This window comes from Trichoderma ghanense (genome assembly GCF_004382785.1).
Source record: "Trichoderma ghanense strain CCMA-1212 chromosome Unknown scaffold_4, whole genome shotgun sequence".
Lineage (NCBI taxonomy): Eukaryota > Fungi > Ascomycota > Sordariomycetes > Hypocreales > Hypocreaceae > Trichoderma > Trichoderma ghanense.
In genome coordinates, this window is record NW_027395667.1 from 466,176 (window position 1) to 486,801 (window position 20,626).

The 20,626-nt window shown below is 53.7% G+C and overlaps 3 protein-coding genes across 3 annotated transcripts; 2 read left to right on the plus strand and 1 right to left on the minus strand.

Annotated features, from left to right (window-relative positions):
• Nucleotides 1-657: 657 nt before the first annotated feature.
• CCMA1212_004320 (Late secretory pathway protein AVL9) lies at nt 658-3,037 on the minus strand (the record flags this gene model as incomplete). Its single annotated transcript, XM_073701629.1, has 4 exons — nt 658-1,944; nt 2,005-2,217; nt 2,296-2,722; nt 2,787-3,037. 4 exons carry the CDS (start codon nt 3,035-3,037, stop codon nt 658-660), a joined length of 2,178 nt encoding a protein of 725 aa, XP_073559388.1.
• An 8,843-nt stretch (nt 3,038-11,880) lies between these two features.
• CCMA1212_004321 (uncharacterized protein) lies at nt 11,881-13,300 on the plus strand (the record flags this gene model as incomplete). Its single annotated transcript, XM_073701630.1, has 6 exons — nt 11,881-12,004; nt 12,064-12,409; nt 12,475-12,603; nt 12,705-12,834; nt 12,894-13,132; nt 13,201-13,300. The coding sequence occupies 6 exons, from the start codon at nt 11,881-11,883 to the stop codon at nt 13,298-13,300; spliced, it is 1,068 nt and encodes a 355-aa protein (XP_073559575.1).
• Nucleotides 13,301-15,999: 2,699 nt separating this feature from the next.
• CCMA1212_004322 (Glycogen phosphorylase) lies at nt 16,000-19,201 on the plus strand (the record flags this gene model as incomplete). Its single annotated transcript, XM_073701631.1, has 7 exons — nt 16,000-16,160; nt 16,417-16,737; nt 16,821-17,086; nt 17,137-17,646; nt 17,701-18,617; nt 18,669-18,741; nt 18,794-19,201. The coding sequence occupies exons 1-7, from the start codon at nt 16,001-16,003 to the stop codon at nt 19,199-19,201; spliced, it is 2,655 nt and encodes an 884-aa protein (XP_073559404.1). The 5' UTR covers nt 16,000.
• Between the last annotated feature and the right edge of the window lie 1,425 nt (nt 19,202-20,626).

Here is a 20,626-nt window from a genome sequence, read left to right on the forward strand (position 1 = left end):
ATTCAGGCCATCTGGGATTAGGATGAGCCGGAAAGGGTATGGAATTTCCTTTTTGGTTGTTTTTGTTCGTCTGATGAGGATCATGAAATGCTTGCTAGGGGGTGGTTCCATAGGGCGGTCATGCCTAGCTTAAGGGTTACATCAACAGAGAATGCGTGTATGTTATTCAGCGTGGGAGTGGTTCAGAATGTGATGTGATTATGCATATTGATGTCTTGATGGTGTCTCAAGTCTCATTTTTTGGGAATGAGTTGGTGCGTGTTCTTGATTGTCACATAACTCCCTATCCGCCTGGACATTGCTCGAGTTTGTTGCATGTGCAAGGTATATATATATATATATATCTTATTTATCCCGATTTCTCGATGGAAACGTGTTTCTCTCGTCTAACGCAGGCTCAATTCATTCATTCCCCGTTTCCCATACCAGTTTCCCTTTGATGAATCCCCTTTCCCCATTCTCATCATCCGTTCATCCCTTTCGTCCAAAAGTGTATATACTATATCGAATTAACCCCCATCAAACCCGACCATCAAACAAAAACCATACCGTCAATAGCAAAACCCTCCGTAGAAATCCAAACATCGTTCTTCATCTATTTTTCTTTCACTCGTCTCTCTTCAAGTCCAGCCTCCCCTGAACAGAGCAAGAAGAAGCTCAATCGGCCTTTTTGGTCCCGCCGTTGCCAACAAGCGTCTCCTCCCGAAACCCGTCGTCCTCATCACGGTGGTCATCAGCATCAAACTCCCTCGGATACTGCGTCAGCGGGGCCTCCGCGGCAGAAGACCCCGTCCCAGGCCGACTGCTGTCCGCGCCGGAGAGTATGCTCTCGCTGAAGCTGCCCTGCGTCATGGGCCGGTACGCCTCGGTCGAGTTGGTGCCGCGCGACGCGGCCGACGCCAGCATGCTGACGAACTGGTAGTCCTTCTCGATGGGGCTCGTCGGCATCGACGCCGTCCCGTCCGCCGCCCCTCCGGACGTCGTCGACGCCGCCTTCTTTTTGCCCCAGCCCCCGGCCCAGCCGCCGTTGCGCCGCTTCTCGCCCGCCCACGACGCCCAGCTGGCCATGTACGCGCTGGCCCGGCTGCCCACCGTCTCCTGCTGCTGGGGCTTCGCCGCCGCCGCCGCCGCCGTGTCCACGCTGGTGCCGCTAGCCATGCTGTTCCGCTTGCTGCCGCCATTGGCTTCGTTGAGCTTTGCGTTTTCCTCGGCGCGGCGGCGCTGCGCCTCGCGCATCTGCTCCATGTCATTGTACAGCCGGTTCAGCATCGTCGACGCCTTCTCCTTTCCGGCGGCAAAGTTGCGCCCCAGGATGTCGCGGCCTTGGGCGAAGCGCTCGTCGAGGTGGAGCTCCTTGACCTGCTCTGCTATGCGTCTCTGCACGTCCTCGATGGAGAGGCCGCCGGCGCAAGGGTGCCTCGGCTCGGAGACGGCGAACAGGTTCGTATCGGTGTGCGAGTCCCACATGCGGTAGTTTTCCGTCCGCTGCCACGCCTCTACCCAGTCGAGCCCAAAGTCCACGGCCGGGTCGCTTTCCGCCGTGTTGCGGCCGGTCGCAGCGTTCTTGACGAGGTAGTTGTGGAACTTGACGGAGGATATCAGGCCGATGATGTAGGCTTCAAACTGGGCCCTGATGTATTCTTCGCTTCCAGCGTATTGCATCGTCTTGGGCGTGCTGGGGTTGGATTCGTCCCACGTATTGTTGACCTCCTGAGTCAAGTAGTCGATCCATCGCCTGTCTGCCGCAGTCAGCGATAGTGCCGCCCGAAGGGAAGGCGATGTGATGTTTATGGTGTCATCGTCGAGATTAATGATTATGTCGCTATAGCGGTCCTTTTGTTGGAGAAGTAGGGAGTTGGTGCTGCCGACGAGGTAGGATTTCGTGCCGACATCGGCCAGCAGGTCGAGTTGCTGTAAAGGAGTATATGGGCCAAAGATGCTTCCCTGTTTTTGTGTGAGCAATGGCATTCATTCTTCGGAGCCTTGGAGTGACGGGGCACGTACTTTGCCAAATATTTGCAGAGGAAGCCCCATAAAGGTCAGAAGCGAGTTGCGGTTACTACTCTGCAAACTCGTTGGCTGTGCGAGCTTCTTTTCGTAAGTGTTCAGCTCGGGATCTGCGCAGTCTTGGAGGTTACGAATGAGTCCGGGTATCAAAGAAATGAGGGAAAATTGGACCATGCATAGCCGATCACACCGTGATCCGAAGAAGAGCATCTAGACGTGCAATTAGCAGGTTTCATCCTCACATCGACAGGGTCCAGAGACCGAGTTTTGGAGAGTGGCAACACCAACCTTGGGCTGAAGAAGACAGCATTTGAGGAGCACCAGAGCCTGCCACTTGAACTCGTGAATCAGCTCGCGCAGACTCATGCCGAGATACTGGTCTCTCTGCGCTTCCTCCTGCAGGATACCTCTGGCCTTTTCATCCGCGAGACTTTCCTGAAAGCCGCGCAGGATATCGACGTCTGTGAACTCGCGCTGGGCGAACCATGCTTGAGTGACTATACTGAGGCGCTGTCTCAGCATGCCAAAGAATTGGGGGCTGTCTGCGATGACGACAACCGCTTTCTGCACGGTTGATCGAGTCACATCGGCAGGCCGGTTGATGAGCTGGGACGAATCGAGCTGGCGAGTACATGATATGCCAAAGAGCGATGTCGCCGGTCCGTCGTCGGTCTCGGGGCGCAACAAGGTAAAGTAGGAAAAGTCCTCCTCGGAGCTGCTCAGCAACGGTAAGTCAGCAACGGCTCTTCCAGCTCAAAGGCAAGGGCCTGAAGACATACGCATGCGCCCCGTCACTCAGGGCCATGAACGGCAGCAAGTTCCATCCATACTTGGCAGCCGGATCAACGCCCTCCTCCACGCCAAACCAGCTCTCGACCTCGGGCCCTCGCGCATGGTGGAAGCCGACGACGGTCACCAGCGGCGTAAAGCCAGAGGTAAACGGGGTGGTGGGTATCGTCGGTGTGATTGGCGACAAGACACTCTTGAATTCGAGCCCATTGGGCGGGACCTTGATTCTCTCGGTGGACATGGTTCAGGACTGCCGGTCTATGTCTGACGCGACGCAAGGCCCGATCAAGTTCAACAAGATGCTGCAGCTGCGCGCCGCTACAGCGATGCCATGCGCTTCCGGGACAGCTCAGGCTCCGACTCTCAGGCTCGCGGGAGCTTCTGCTCGACTTCGGGGGCTCGGCCGGATATCGAGCGGTCTTCGTTGGGTTGAAGCGGCCGGCGGGCAGCACAAGTCGAGTCGGTGTGGCGAGAAAAGGGCGGGATCCCAAGATTGACACCGGCCGCAAGAACTGGGTCAGCAGCTCGCTCGCAGCTTCAATCTCAGTCGGGCTATTGCTCTGTGAGGGTGACGAAAACCTGGTGCAAAAGAGGCGGTATCAATTCGTCGTCAACAGAGCCCGGCGGCTTTCAAAACGGTCGCGCGTCCGAGCTGCTGCAAGGTGAATTGGCAATGGCGGGGGATCCCTGAACCGACAAGGGTGACGATGGTGATGATGTCTGGCTGATGGTGCGATCAATTGCGCGGGACTCGATGAGGAGAGACAATATATGAGCGAGCGAGTCTCTCGATATGCTTCCACAAAGAGCGCTGATAGAGAAACAAAGAGAGGCGAGCAGCAGACGCCGGACTGATAGGCTGGAGATTTGTTGTTGACAAAGGCCAGCCAGAGCTTCTTTGAGCGGTGCGGGTTGGAGAATGAGGCGCTGATTGATTGGGCCTGGTGGGCTAGCAGAGGTACATTTGCGAAAGTAGCAGATCTGCGGGCAGTGGATGTAGCTTAGGGTAAGCGCAGAACGTGCAGTCATGATTCCTGAGATGCTACAGAGTCTACGTCACACCAACTCCAAGAGAAGAAGAAGAAGAAGCAGAAGAAACTCGGCAGCGAACTCTGTTCCATGAAATGCATGCATCCGAGCTGCTTCCTTTCACGGGCCTGTGACGAGATTCAGCTCTCTCAGAGATCAAAGAGATACGCTCACCCATCACCATCATCAAAGTATCACCACCACAGCAGGAAAATCCAAAACACAGTCCTTGATCCTACAGGCCGACATGATTCCACGTCAACAGCAGCCTCCCTGCCTCGCTTCCCCCCATCCAGAGCCTTCTCCTGCCTGCACCGTCCTCTTGGCTGCAGCCTTTGCAGGGGTGTGCTGGCGAATGGCGGGCCTGGAGGCTGGTCTGCCAGCGTGTCTTGCATTGCATTTGCAGCCATATCCGCCTTTTTTCTCTTTTCCTTCTTCTTTTTCTTTACCGTTCTCTGTCGTTCTCTCCTTTTTCCTTTTCTTGACTTGAGTTCCGTTATTGTGCTCTGTTGCCAGGGGTATTCGGTGCCAAGGTCCGCTATAGCGGTATACCCAGTGGCAGAGTGTCTACATAGGTGGACCGCAGGATACCTGAACTTGCTGAAGCTGACGTTACCCTATGTGGTGGTGAGGTTAGTATCGTGATGCAGATCCATATGCCGCAGTGACATCTCCAGGCCACCCAACGCATTCAGATGCCACAAATATATACGAGCATCTCCCGAAGCTATCCGCACCTATATGCCACAATCCGTCATGAGCTGTACATGCTTTTCCATAAAAGCTCCGGCCATACGGAAGCCCAGTTGTCCGTCCCGATATCGCGGATTTAATCGGCGAATTAAGTCAAATGTCGATATACGGTAATACCTAGACATCTACCAACAGCTACTGCCTACATGTTCAAGGTCGGCGAGGCTGTCATAGGCTCGAAACCATCAACAGCACGAATTCATCACGCCGTCCAAGATGATGCGTCACAGCCCAGTGCCCGTGTAACACGAGCAGGCATTCCTCCCAACGAGAAAGCCTGAGGCGGAATGTGACCAAGCCGTGTCGTGCTCTTCCGCGTCCGATCTCAACGACATGATCCGCCGAGTATCCTCTCTGTGTAACGACACATCATCAGACCAGAGGAAAAAGCCGCAGTAATGCGAGGGAGTGTAACATGTTGCATGTGTGAGCGCCTCTTTCGTCTCATGTGCGAATTTCAAAGGCACAGACCACGATGATCGATTTGCCACTCATCAGAGGCGCACGGATGCGTCTTTATACTCGACGGCCAGTTACCGTCTCATCTGGTGATGGGGAACCGAATAATAGTACCCAGATATAACTCGAAGCAGTTCCCAGACATGACTCGAAGCTCGGATAGTATTGTACACTTAACATGATAATATGAGCAACCCTGTCTGAGTGTTACAATAAGGTATCATTTTCGTCGTCAACATCGTCTCCTGAGTACCGGCTTCATCAACCCAACAAGTGAATTGAATACAAGGGGTACCTACTGGTACCTTAGTTCCAGTAGTACATGCTTCATACTACCTTGCATGAGTACACCCGTCATGGGTTACCAAGAGGAGATGCCATCAACACACAAAGGACTATATAAATCCAGCGGCCCGCACGAATTTGAAACAGAGTAGCACCACGACAAGCACACGGGCACGGTAGCAAACAATAGCTTCTATGCGTCTAGTTACTCATAAAGCCTGCACGTAGCCATGCAGAAATGAAACAAGGGCCGCATCGAGAGCGGGAGAGGAGGCAAGAGCCGGCACGGAGTAGACAATGAGCTGTCGGCTTTCTACTGGGGAGATGAATTGAATGGAAGGCATATGAGTACTGTCATGTACTCTATAGCTTCTGAGAGGAACTAAATCTGCGCAGGTCGCTCCATCTACTTGTCTGTATCAGCCTAACCTTGAAGTGATGTACTCAGTATGGCAAGGATGTGAATACGCCATTGCGCGCATGCTGCCAGTTTCCACATTATGCTTCACCTTTGACCAACAACAATGACCCCAACAGAGCCACTCTTCACCGAACGTATACGAGACAAACATCCTCTTCTAGGCTCTAGAAACCGACCTTGCAGACACCCTTCCATAGCCAAGCCCGCAGGCATACCCCCAACAACTCCCAAGTTACCTCACAAGTATCACCCAAGAGTATTCTGATAAGGCTGCTAACTTATAAAATCTACGAGAGAGGCATCCTGGCACGTGCGAATGGGACCTTGAAGGGGCGTACTATTAGCAAGCAGCACCCAGAACTTCACTCCTTTCCCTCACTGAACGAAGTGAGGTGTCGTCATATCATCCAAGGTGACCCGTGCAGGCACGGCGACAAGAATATCCCTGACGCGAGCTGAGGAGATTCGTTTAGGGAGGACATAGCAAACATACTCAGCTTCTTCGTGCTAGAGAAATTGACTGCAAGGAGGGTCAAAGGTGATGGATACGGGTACGATACACAAAATACTGGTAGGCCCAGATCGCAGGTCGCCAATTTGCGTCTTTTAACTCACCAAGATCCCGGTATGTTTGCGACTCGCCAATATGCACTCATGAACAATCTTGCCTCAGGTTTGCAATGCGTAAACGAGGTGTGTAATAACAGACTGGCAAAGCAAACGCCTCGATGGACAGCTCCGCGTAAGCGGCAATTTCTGGACTGCTTCCGCGCTCTCGCAAAGCATGGCCTCATCTTAATCTACTCCCATCCGCGTCACCAGGAACGCTTCGAGATGTTGAAGAAAGTTAAACTATGAGCAGCAGGAAAGAGGCGTCATGCTTCCGAGCCAGCGCAGTACATATGTACCGCAAGTCGTCTCCACAACCTCGTGAAACTCGCCGTCCGCGTAGAGAAGAAACATTGAAACCGATCGGCTTGAATTCTGGCGCCGCCTCGGTCCTTGGTCCTTTGTCTCAAGGGGGAGCAGCCGAATCTTGCCGGGTGAACGCAAGATAATCCCGGGGGATATGGATCGCAAGGCTGAGATCAGTTCTGAGAGAGTACCAGACCACTTTCATTTAACGACAGACAGCAGCCTAAATCCTTCAGACGTGATTGGTTCAAGCTCGATGCAGATAGACACGCCATCCCTCGGCTAGAGAGAAAGGATAAAACGGGCAAGCAAAGAGAAGCTATCGAAAACAGAGAAGCGCCATCACATTAGACGAAATGAGATGATCGGATCTGGTTGGACGAAAATGGCAGTTGTGGCTGATATTGGGGGGTTTAACCAAGAGCAAACTGCATGTGGTGAAGGCGTGGACATGAGATGACATCCATGGAGGCCATCGCCCACCACGTGCGTTTTCAGTTTGGCGGTGCTGGATCCAGGGGCTTCCCTTCAAACAAGCCACCGAGCTTGGCTTCAAGCAGCGCCGTGCTAGTTGATGATCCATTGATGGATTGATAGCAATTACAAGGGGACGGGATCTTGTAGTACTTGCTCACCGTTCTCCACAGCTCCAGCTTGTACCAGCTCACGATGTCGTAAGCTCACGCTGATAAACGGGCGCGCCCAAGGAGATATACATAAGCGGAGAGAGCCCACGTCCATTTCTTTGAATAGCGCCTGGTGCGAGGCATTGGCCTGGCGATGGCCATCTATAGTATGTAGACGGACTGTGCGGATCAAATATCGGGATCTCGACGGTGCAATGTTGGCGTGCCTGAAAGTTTAAAGTAAGCCGGTGCGAAATACACGCGAGATCTCTTGCAAGCTTGGAGTGGCCGAGAAACATCATCAACCTCAACCATCAGGGACCTACATAAGGTAGAGCCATGATTTGGTGAGGCTGGCCAGGGTCCGACAATCAGCAGCCAATATTATGCTCAGCTTTTTGGAAAGCTGCGATGTCAAGTATGCGACAATTGTCATCTAGCCAAGCAATGCATCAATTCTACCTACTCAGAGATGGACCTCGTATGTGTGATTGCACCAGCGAGTCGATACGGATGGATCCTTCAGCCCTGCGCATAGATACGTAATTTCGATTACCGGGAGCGCCGTGGTACGACAAAGAGTCTCAGAAGCAAACAAAGTTCGGTGCTCCGGAAAGAAAAAAAAAAAAAAAAAAGAAAGAAAGAAAGAAAGAAATAATAAGACTGAGATTGCGGCGCCCTGATGACAGCGGGCTTGGGTTTATTTTGGGGACGCGGAAAAAAAAAGCAAGGATATGCGCACTGCGTGAGAGAGTGTGGTAATATAGGAGACCCGTGATGCTGCTTAATTGCACTACTTACTACGGATACATAGACGCTGGCAGTGGGTTAGGACCTGAAGACTTACTGCGAGCTTCCTTTGTAGAGGGTGAAGAATAAGGGAGGCTATAAAGAGAGGCATCGTGGTTCTGTAAGAGGATGGGTATGTTGGCACTATGTAAGGAGGTGTGTACCTTATGCGTGCGCTGAGACATGCGTAGGCCGCTTGGTGTTTTTGGACTTTCGGAGTTGGGTTGGAGATTGCCATGTGAGTTTCTGGTGTTGGGTGTGATTGGGATGGTGTCCCGAGGTCATTTGCACGTGGCAGTTTCTATTTCGAGAACCGCAGGGAGAGCAGCCGCGGCTCGAGGCTTGATTCGTGTCAAGTGAGCTTCATCAAAGACTTGTCTTGTATCGGATCGAGCTTGATATAGCTCCAAAACACCGAGACCATACGACCTTTATACGATGTGGAGTAGGTACTCGAAGGCTCAATGGCAACAGCATCTCGGCTCGCAGCAACTGTCAACACAACACCGCCAGAACTTCTAGACTCGAATGGCCAATTGGTCCTCCTGCATCGAGAGGACGCAGCTCAACGCTGGTTGGTCGCCCGCTTGAAGGAGTCCGCCGGGGTCCTGGGTCGGCATGTGGGGTGTTGGGGAGTTGCAAAAGGCCACCCCCTGCATGATTTTTTGCTTGGAGTTTCTGGGAGCTCTTTTTTCCATTCCCTTTCGCACAGGCCTCGATTGACACTTTTGGGAGTGTTTTGTTACGGCCGCCAGGTCCAGGGTTTGTATGTACGTGTGCTGAGGTAAGGTGGCGGCTTGTTTCTGCTGTGGAGAGGTCCTTTTTTCTCTTGGTGAGGCGTTGCGCGCTGAGGGTCAAGGCCGGGACAGCGGCGAGTAGCCGGCAAGGGCATGGCGCGGTGGATATTTTTGGGTGGGAAGAAGGGGGGTGAGAAAGATTGGAGGAAGAGAAGAGATGTGAAGCGAAGTTGACGATGGTGATGCAGCAGGTTGGATGGATGGCACGAGGCAAGAGAGAGAAGAGATCAGGTGGTTCGAGGCTGGAAGAGTCTCGGCGGCAGAAACGAGACGTGATTGAATGAGCGAGATCGAGTGGTCCCTGTTCGCATCTGATCACACTCTCGCTCGCTCAGTCATTCACTCACCCTCATTTCACACACGGCAGCCACCAGAACAAGCACAAGACACAAGACACACACCCCCTTGCGGGCTGCGGGCCTGTGCCGTGGGCGCGATTCGACGCCCAGCGCCGCGATGCTGCTGCAGACGGCTGGGTGAGACATTTGAGGCGACAATCGGGGATCGAGCTGGTTAGTACTACGGTACTGCTGAGGTAGAGAGGCGGTACTGCAGATGGGGATTTCCGATACGCGTGTACGAAGAATGACATTGGATCAGAAGAAAGCGAGGTATCGAACCAGACACAGCTGGAGGCGGCACATGCAGCTGCGAGGGTGCTGGCTGAAACCGCATCAGGCACGCAGCCGCGCAGCGTTCGGCCGTCGCATGGCAGCGAGGCAGCGTCGCATGGAGATTCAAGTTGCGGCTGATGACTGCACTATCCAGAAGAGGTGAGCGATGGGTGACGGGACGGATGGATGGATGCAGACGCTTGATCAGGTATAAAGAAGAATACTGGAGGAAGAGCAGGAGAGAGAGAAGCCATCGCCATTATTAATCTGCTTGGCTCATGTTCCCGCACAGCATTGCAGAGGTGACGTGGGTGCTGAGCTTCAAGCTCGGGGGGCGGTCGAGACGCGATAGCCGGCAGGGCGCATGTGCAGGCGGGTGGAGTTGGATTATGGATATGGTTATGGATATCGATGGATACGGAGGGACCAAGAGTTGCATCTCGAGATTGGCACCGCCGAGGGTCGAATGTTTGCACAGGCGGCGACAGTGCCGGTGCGTAGGGATATCAGACGAATTGTATTAGCGATGCTTCTTGCAGCAGAGATGGGACTGTCAATGGACTGGGGATGGAAGCGTCTGATGTGAACAACCAACGGCTCTTGGGCCAACCAGCAGCCTCGGCGCTGCGTCAGAGCGATTGACCCCTTGTTGCCCTCTAGGAGCGTAGAATCACATCTGGCCTGGATAATAATTGCTGCTGCATCTTTAGCTGGAATCCCTCGCATGCAGCTCCTCTGCTGGCGCAAACCCAGTCGCCCCTTGTTGCTATCCTGGTCACAGTCGGCCGGTCGGATCCAGAGAGCTCGGAGCTGGCCGCACGCAGCATTACACACTTCGTCCCTCGACGAATCCAAGCTCTGTCCGACTTCGTGCTGTCCTTTGAACCGTCTTAGCAGAACGGCCCGGCTCTTGGTCGAATCCTCATTAGGCAAACACCAAGACAAAAGCCATCAACCGACCGAATCCCCCCCTCCCTGCCACTTGCAGAAAAGGCCCTGCTAAAGCCGAAGGCTCTCGTGCGACCGTCGAAGCCTCGTGAATGAATTGCCCAGCCGGGCTCGTACAAAAGGCCCCAGGCTCTTCTTGTGCCATCTCGTCCTCTCAGCAGCGCCTTCGTTACGGTACCGTCCTTTACCTGGTACTGGCGATACTGTACAGGCACCACCTGGCAGTAAAAGGTACTCGGCTGGGATTCCAGCCTTCTCTCTCTCTCTCTCTCTCCCGTCGCTCATTCTCCTCGCCTCGCCTCGCCCTCCCACCCCAGCCAGCAGCATCATCATCACCGCCGCTCTCGACGCCAGCTGGAGCCACTGGTTCCGCCCGACCTGTCATCATTTGGCCTGGCCTGGTCCGGCTACAGCCACGCCCTAGAGCCCCGGTCCACCAAGCACGGATTGGACTGGATTGATTCCAGGATCAGTCCCGTCGTCTCCCATTGATGGGCTCTGCTTGCTGCCGCTTGCTGCTGCTGCGCTGCTCCTTGTGCAGCTGGAACTGACGTCCAGGCACCTCGCACATGTTCACGCCGCACTTCGTACCTGTCCTGCAAGAAGAAGAAAAAAAAAAAAAAAAGGTCTCACAGCACGGGGCAACGCTCACTTTCGCACGCCTCGACATCCCGTCCAGCCTGGTTGCGCACGGCCAGAGCCTCAGCTGCTCCCCGGCCCTCCACAGCACAAAGTCCAAACCTCCTCGTCAAACGAGGCTGCTTCCGCGCGCCGACTTCTGAGACCGTCACCGTCACCGTCCTTCAACTGTCGCCCCGGCCCGGAGATCTGACGCCTTTCATCATTCCGGAATTCTGCCTTCGCCGGCGTCATCTTTCGTCTCCATCCTTTTTTGCCTTCTCCATCCTCTCTCCATCCTCCCCGTCTTCCCACCTCTCCATCATTCTCCCGCCGCCCCCATCTTCGCCCGCCTCTTCTCTCGAACCCCCGCCAACCTGCTGCAGCTGGTTCTGCTGCTGCTTGCTGCAGCTTCTACATTAACTGCTTGTTGTTGCTGCTGCTACCTGTTCCTGCGCTGACCTGACCTGACCCTTCCCACGACATTGGCCGCTTCCGCCGCCGCCATTTTCTGCCGAACGCTCCGCTAAGCTCCCACCCCCCAGCTCAGGCGACTCGATCACCAGCGATCCCGACTTTTCGTCCCCTTTCGACCAGCAGCAAGCCCCAAATTCCACCCAGAGAACAGACGACAAGAGCCAGTAGAGCATCGCCGTCCGCGTCGCCATCATACCATCATCGTCCTAGAGCCCGCTGCGCATGCGTGTGTAATTGGCTGCATGGCCAACCCACCTTTTGGATCCAAATCGCTTCGCCTACCGATTCGTCAAGTCCTCAAGGAACGTCGTCATTCTCGTCAGGAACAGAAGCGTGCTGAAGACTCGCCCACCATGGGCGGCTGCATGAGCTCCAACAATGACGAGGTAGAGCAGAAAAAGAGGAGTCAGGCCATCGACAAGGAGCTGGACGAGGACTCGAAAAGACTACGGAAAGAATGCAAGATTCTACTGCTAGGTACGGTTTCATCTCCCGCGAATGCACCCCCCAATGGCTCACCGTTGTGCTTTTTCTAGGCTCCGGAGAGAGCGGCAAGTCGACGATTGTCAAGCAGATGAAGATCATCCACCTAAAGGGATACTCAGAAGAGGAGCTGTACAACTACCGGCCGACCGTCTTCAAGAACCTGGTGGAGTGTGCCAAAGCCGTCATCACGGCCATGCAGCAGTTCGACATTGAGCTCGAGAAGGAGGGAAACAGAGCATACGCCGACTTCTTGATAAACTACCAGCCGGAATCTGGGCCGCAAGCTCGCATCGACCCCCAGGTGGGCCTTGCCGTGCAGGCCATATGGAGCGACCCGGCCAAGGACCAGCTGATGGAGCACCAGACGGAGTTCTACCTCATGGACTCTGCCGAGTAGTAAGTCGCCACGACGCATTGCCCCCCCGTTGATGCTCCAGCTCTGACCATGTCCGCCTCTGTAGCTTTTTCCAGGAAGCAATGCGCATCGTCGCGCCCGATTACTTGCCCAACGAAATGGACGTGCTGCGCGCCCGAACAAAAACCACCGGCATCTACGAAACGCGTTTCCAGATGGGCCAACTTAGCATCCAGTACGTTGAAGCAATTGTGGATTTCCTGCTCTTAAGCTTATCCCCGGGAGCTCCGTGTCCAATCTTTTAACCAACGGCTGCTGACTTTCCCCCCCCTCTAGCATGTTCGACGTCGGTGGGCAACGGAGTGAGCGGAAGAAGTGGATACACTGCTTTGAGAATGTTACATCAATCATTTTCTGTGTTGCGCTCAGCGAGTACGATCAGGTTCTCTTGGAAGAGAGCAGTCAGGTAAGCCAGGGCCGGGTGCCGCGCGTCTCTGTCGCTGTATGCTGACCCGACCCACGCAGAACCGCATGATGGAGAGCCTATTACTTTTTGACTCTGTGGTCAATTCACGCTGGTTTATGCGCACAAGTATCATCCTGTTCCTGAACAAGGTGGACATATTCAAGCAGAAGCTCGGCCGGTCACCTCTGTCCAACTACTTCCCCGACTACACCGGCGGCACCGACGTCAACAAAGCCGCCAAGTATCTGCTATGGCGGTTCAACCAGGTTAACCGAGCACATCTCAACCTATACCCACAGTGAGTGAAGACGCGGACGCACTATAGCTGTCCTTTGAGCACTTGGCTAACGTGACTGCCCCTCATAGCCTCACACAAGCAACCGATACGTCGAATATTCGGCTCGTCTTTGCGGCAGTCAAGGAGACTATACTCAACAACGCGCTCAAGGATTCGGGCATCCTCTAAGCTTATGCTAATCGACTTCTCCTCTACTGTCCATACCCACCATCGATCCGCTTCGCAAGAACAGGCGCAGGGATATTGCGCATATTCCGATACAGCTATCCGTCGACCGATTATGACCTAGCTGACGCCGTGAACTTGTCCCCGGCGACGGCCATAGGCCTTCCGGGCATTCTGTCACACCATCACGCTCTTTTTCATTTGCGATGCGACGGACCCCCCTTTTGGGCGCCGTTTAATGACCCAGGGAACTTGGAGCACTTTACGCCTCGAAATGCCACTTTCTACTCTATTACCTCCAGCAAGGCGCGGGCACTCACTCACTCGATTCAATATCTTTTTTTCTTTTCTCTCTTTTTCCTAGTATCCAGATTTGCTTGGTTGCGATACGGTACAGATCTCGCGCGGCGACTACAGCAAAAATCGACACGACTAGCCGTTTCTGGTTGATGTCTTGATATTGGAATTGAATGATGCAACGGTATCCACGAATGATTCGCTCCGAGGAGCAGCGGCTCGATATATAGCCGAACGACGGACAATTGGATATCACGGGGCCGAGAGGAGGTACGGCGCACTTGGGGGCGCATATATACTTAATAGCCAGCACTTCTGTTGGAAACACGGTACTCTGCCATGTGGCTTCGCGGAGGTTCCCGTTTCCGGGGTTGGGCGAGTCAGCAGGCGGAATGCTTTGAATGGCCCCGGATACGTTGGGGGACCCTTTAAGGCGGAGATACCGAAGGGACAAAAGAAGAGACGTGTGTTTTTCTTCTTTTGATTGTATTTGTGTTAAAGAATTGGCCGCGGAACTATATTACTTGTGCGTTGCGAGTTGGGATTTATGGCTTTGGGCTGTTACGCGTAAGGTATGCAGGACGCTTGGAATTGGGGAGTTATTGGGTAGGAAGCCCTTCTATTTACTACTACCACAGTACAATGCGCCAGAATAGGTATTAATGCTGCGCCTGTTTACTATACTGGCCTGATTCGCTGCAAACCGGTCTGAGTTGAGGCCCGAAGTTGGGATTGTTGTGGGAGTTGATGAGAGAATTGCTTGAGTGTTGCCTGCTTTATGTGATATGAATTCTAGTCTAGGGCGCGGTTAGGCTGATGAATGTAATTCAAGTCACGACTTTGCTCCAATCTCCAATCTTGAATCCCCTCCATTATAAGCCTCTTCGTTGTTTCCCAAGACCATAGGTACCTTTGACTGGTAGTTATACATGTAAGAAGTACCTCCCAAGTCAACCCGGACAGTCAGGCTCTATCAACCCGACTCTCCCCCGTACCATTTCCCCCAGTGTCCCACAAGGAGAAAGTTGGTGTGATGGATGCGGCCGTCATGTACGGAGCAGTCACTTGTACGAGCATGTAATGCAGTCTGCCTGCCTGCCTGCCTGTCTGCACCCCGTCTGCTCTACCTTAGGTATGCGGGAGGCATGTAGTGCCATGATGTGCTTGTACGTACAAGTATGTGCTCGTATACGGTGCTGAAGTTTCAGGCTGGGGTGCAGATGGGATTTGTTTGTTGTTGCCCAACCGCGAGAAGTCCGCTGTCTCTCTACCCAAGGTGCTCAGAAGTTCGTGGAGATCCAGGGATGTCACATGTCTACGCTTGGTGGTTCGGATGAGGGGCACAGTCTACAGGTACGAGAACTGGATTTGGATCTGACCAGTCGTTTTGCTAAGGTACTTCCATCATCAACTACTTATACGAAGCATTAACAATAGATTCGTGGAACAAGGTACTTACTACAAGTGATTTTGGGAGCAAACAGAAACAAAAAGACCGCAGTCCGCGAGCACTGAACGTAAGGTAAGGCAGGCAAATCGATGATGACACCCGGATGGCGCTATAGATGCCTTATGCAGCACGAATGCAACCGGACAGACAGACGAAACGAACGAGAGGACGAGCAGAGGGAGGGGAAAACTTGATTTGGCCGAAGAAGCTGCTGCAGGACATGTTTACATGACGGGACGTGTAGTAATAGGGCAGCATCTCATGATGCAGCGCCCTCATCCATTGGGCATCCAATGCTGCTCGCCGCGTGCCGGGCTGCTGTTTCCCCTCCTTTTGTTTTTGGTCGTGAACGTTCTTTCCTGCGTCTTGTTGATACCTAACAAAGCAAGTTGGTGGTTTCTGCCTTCCTTTCCCCTCTTTTTGACTTGTCTTGCTCTTGTCCTGTCTTCAAGGTTCTTCTTCTCTTCCTCTCTTCTTCTATCCCTTCTTACTTCTTCCTTCTTGCCCTTTTCTATTCTCCTTGACTCACGTATTCTCTCAATTGAAGCCTTTTCGCATCCTTCAATTGATGAATCTCACATCTGCTCTCTCTGACCAATTCATCCCCAGAGAGAGAGAGAGAGAGAGAGAGAGAGAGAGAGAGAGCTCCTGACCGATATCCTACCCCGCCGTTGCTCTGCTGCCCCACCATAGCTTCTGCAAGCTGAGCTGATGTAAGTCGCTTCCATGCTTTGGCTCGATACCTACCTTACCATGGCCATGGCATGAACCAGCCCATCTGACCTTCCCCTCGTCGTGTCCCTCGTCTCGTCTCTTGTCTACCTTGTCTTGTCATCCTCTTCCTCCCGTCATTCCTCGATATTCCTCTTCTTTTTCCTTTCTTCTTTTACAGCATCTCTATCTCCCTCACCTAGGACTCTTTTTTTTACCCCCTCGCTGATCAAGTGCCCTGCAGCATGGCGACCAAGCAGCCGCTGCCCACCCGTGAGCGTCGCCCCTCCACCGGAGCTCCCCTTGTCGACATCCAGGGAGCTGTCGGACCTGCGGGCATCTCGCGGCCCAAGCACAGGAGAACTTTTACGGGTTTTGGTGCTGGCGAGATCAAGACCGTTGAGGGTTGGTGACTCTTTTTTCTTGTTTCTTGTTCTCGTGTTTTGCTTGATGTGTTGTCGTCGTTTGCTGGCTTACAAGGCGATCGTACCATACTGCGGGGGAGGGGAAGCTTGGTGTTGCTTTGGCGGGGCAGCATGATGCAAGCTGCGACGGTGGGCTTATACCATCACTGCCAAGTGTTTCCTTACCATGATCGGTGTTCCTGCTCGACATCAACTCCCAAAGTCTCGATGCAAATGCTAATGAATATCCGCTACAGCCTCGATCCCCGAGCCTCAACGTGAAGCATGGAGGCGCAACCAGGTCAAGCCCATCGGCGACAAGGACGACTTCGAGCGGGAGGTCGTCCGCCACGTCGAGACTACCCTGGCCCGCAGCATGTTCAACTGCGACGAGACTGCTGCGTACTCTGCCACCAGTCTGGCCTTCCGTGATCGTCTCATTATCGAGTGGAACAAGACCCAGCAGCGCCAGACATTCCGCGATTCCAAGCGTGTCTACTACCTCAGTCTGGAATTCCTCATGGGCCGTACCCTAGACAATGCCATGCTCAACGTGAAACTGAAGCATGTGGCCAAAGGTGAGTTTTTCTGCGCCTGCGTTGCCTTTTTGCCATGCAAGCAATGGCACAATTATGACTTGGCTGACCACATTTCGATACAGACGGTCTCTCTGAACTTGGCTTTAGAATTGAGGATATCATCAGCCAAGAGCATGACGCTGGTTTGGGCAACGGTGGCTTGGGCCGACTTGCTGCCTGCTTCCTCGACAGCTTGGCTTCGCTCAACTATCCCGCCTGGGGCTACGGTCTTCGCTACAGATACGGAATCTTCAAGCAGGAAATCATCGACGGTTACCAGGTGGAAGTTCCCGACTATTGGTTGGACTTTAACCCCTGGGAGTTCCCCCGCCACGATATCACGGTTAACGTAAGAAGCCTCTGGAAGTCGCAATATTGAGCGAAGCTTACACTGCATAGATCCAATTCTACGGCAAAGTCCGCAAGGTGAGCAGAGAAGACGGCAAGACCGCTTTCGTCTGGGAGGGCGGCGATATTGTCGAGGCCGTTGCCTATGATGTCCCCATCCCTGGTTATGACACCCCCACGACGAACAACCTGCGACTGTGGTCTAGCAAGGCGTCTGGAGGCGAATTTGACTTCCCCAAGTTCAACAACGGCGACTACGAAGGCGCAGTCGCCGACCAGCAGCGCGCCGAGACCATCAGCGCAGTGCTGTACCCCAACGACAACCTGGAGCAGGGCAAAGAGCTGCGACTGAAGCAACAATACTTCTGGGTGGCAGCCTCTCTCTATGATATTGTGCGCCGCTTCAAGAAGACCAAGCGCCCCTGGAAGGAATTCTCCGACCAGGTTGCCATCCAGCTCAACGACACGCATCCCACTCTTGCCATTGTCGAGCTGCAGCGCATCCTCATTGACGTCGAGGGCTTAGACTGGGACCAGGCTTGGGCGATTGTCACTGCTACGGTAAGCTTTTATTGGGCTCGCGGAAGATGAGGAAGCTAACTGTCGTCTTTGTAGTTTGGCTACACCAACCACACCGTGCTCCCCGAAGCTCTGGAGAAGTGGCCCGTTGGATTGGTCCAGCATCTGCTCCCCAGACATTTGCAGATTATCTATGATATCAATCTGTTCTTCCTGCAAAAGGTCGAAAAGGCGTTCCCCAATGACAGAGACCTGCTGCGCAGAGTCTCCATCATCGAGGAGAGCCAGCCCAAGATGGTGAGAATGGCCTTCCTGGCCATTGTCGGTTCTCACAAGGTCAACGGTGTGGCTGAGCTGCACTCGGACCTGATCAAGACGACCATCTTCAAGGACTTTGTTGAGATTTACGGCCCGGACAAGTTCACCAATGTGACCAACGGCATCACCCCCCGGCGCTGGCTGCACCAGGCCAACCCCCGCCTGTCTGAGCTGATTGCTTCCAAGTGTGGCGGCGAAACCTTCCTCAAGGACCTGACGGTTCTCAACAAGCTTGAAGCTCATGCCAAGGACAAGGCCTTCCGCAAGGAGTGGGCAGAGATCAAGTACGCCAACAAGGTGCGCTTGGCCAAGTACATCCAGAGCACTCTGGGCCTGTCGGTCAACCCGGCGGCCCTGTTCGACGTGCAGGTCAAGCGAATTCACGAGTACAAGCGCCAGCAGCTCAACATCTTTGGCGTCATCCACCGGTATCTGACGCTCAAGGCCCTGAGCCCCGAGGAGAGGAAGAAGCAGCTGCCCCGCGTCACCATCTTTGGCGGCAAGGCTGCCCCTGGCTACTGGATGGCCAAGCAAATCATTCACCTGATCAATGCCGTCGGCGAGGTCGTCAACAAGGACGACGACATTGGCGATCTCCTCAAGGTCATCTTCCTGGAAGACTACAATGTCAGCAAGGCCGAGATGATTATCCCCGCGTCTGACATTAGCGAGCACATTTCCACCGCCGGAACCGAGTAAGTCGAGTAGTTGAGACTTGACCTGAGCTGAACTGACGATTGGAACAGAGCGTCTGGTACAAGCAACATGAAGTTTGTTCTCAACGGAGGTCTCATCATCGGAACCTGCGACGGTGCCAACGTAGGATCCAACCCTTTGCAAGCTGGCCCCTAGGATGCTGACGCTGTTGTAGATTGAAATCACCCGCGAGATTGGCGACAGCAACATCTTCTTGTTTGGAAATCTCGCCGAGGATGTGGAGGACCTGCGCCACGCCCACAACTTTGGCTCTCACACCATCGACCCCGACCTGGAGAAGGTCTTTGTCGAGATTGAAAAGGGCACGTTTGGCACGCCCAACGACTTCAGCGCCCTGATTGCTGCCGTCCGGGACCACGGTGACTACTACCTGGTGTCGGACGACTTCCACAGCTACATCGAGACGCACGCCCTGGTCGACGAGGCGTACCGCAACCAGGACGAGTGGGTGACCAAGTGCATCATGTCGGTGGCCCGGATGGGCTTCTTCACCAGTGACCGGTGCATCAACGAGTATGCCGAAGAAATCTGGAACATTGAGCCCTTGGACGTCTCCGAGTAGGCTCGTCGTAAGCGGGAAGGTTTGGGAGTGGACTGGTAAATACCTGAAGATTCGGGACGGGGAAACGCGACAGGTGAGGCTCGAAACAGATAGTATTCCTATACGATGAATTGAAATCCAATCATGAACTGCGCAATTCTCTGATTCTCAATTGCTACGGAGCTGTGCTTGTGTGTACGTAACATGATGTTGGCCAAAGATGACTGCATCGGCTGCGGCTATTCACGCTTAGAAGTATGGCTGGGGTGCCCTATTGCCAGTTTCGGATGCTGTGCCTGTTGCGCAGTCCAGGTCACCAGACTACTAGAGCAGTGCAAGGCAGGGCAATTGCCTTGGAACTTTGGCGTCTAGTTGCAATTGGAAGAGGAGCGGTGTCACGATGAATGGCTCAAAAAATCGATTGCGGGTGAAAAGCAAGGAAGCCGGAGCAATTCCTCCCGGGACGATTCGCCGCGGCATTTTCGATGGGCGGAAGAAGGGGTTGCCGTTCCTGAATCAAGAGAGGGGGATTAAGGTACTGTAAAGCGGGAAAATCGTCGAGTTCGTTTGGGGGTTGGTGTCGGAATGCGGCGCCGCGTGGAGTCGGAGTCGAGTTTGGGAGTGAGTGGGAACGTGGGAAGTGGGGTCCCTCGATGGGTTTGGGTTGACGTCATGGGAGCATCACTGCTGGGACTGACTGGGATTGGAGTTGGAGGTGACTGGAGGGATTGAGATGGGCTTGATGGAGGGACTATGCTGGTTGGAGAGGATGTGTGTGTAGAGGATGTTGTTACTGTGATGCATTGAGAGGGGAAGAATTGGCAAGGATGGATTTTCTGGAGAGGAAACGGGAATGGGGATTTTGCGGGATGGGGGATGAGGACGTGGGTGGGATGGGAGATTGAATGTATGAGTGTGAGTGTGATCGAGAGTGAGGTTTAGGTTGCGTCAGGTTGGGTTGGGCATGGATGTCGTTCATGGGCTGGGATAAATGGTATGGCGAGATGGACATTGACATTCGGACTCGGGACTCGGGAGCTACCGTTCCTTTTTATATCAATGCTTTTACATGTTGTAAAAATAGAAAGGAATGAAGAATTTGGAAACTGTCGATCTGGGATGGGAAATTTGAATTCCTGGATTTGTTTTGGGATGGAGAATCTGGTGAATCTAGGTAGGAAATCTCTGATCGTCTGTTTGCCACTGTGGGAAGGGTATGTATATCCTGCTGGGTGATGGCGATGGCTTTGTTGGAAGGGGTTTTGGACTGGGCTGGGCTGGCGGGATGAAGGATGAGGATGACGGGCCCGCACGGACGTTTGACCTTGGCTTTCGGGCTTGGTTTTCAGGCTTCAGCTAACTGACTGACATGCCCACCTACTGAACCGAACCAAGGTATTGTAAAACCAAATGGGGAGTTGAAAGGAAAAATAGCGAGTAACATAC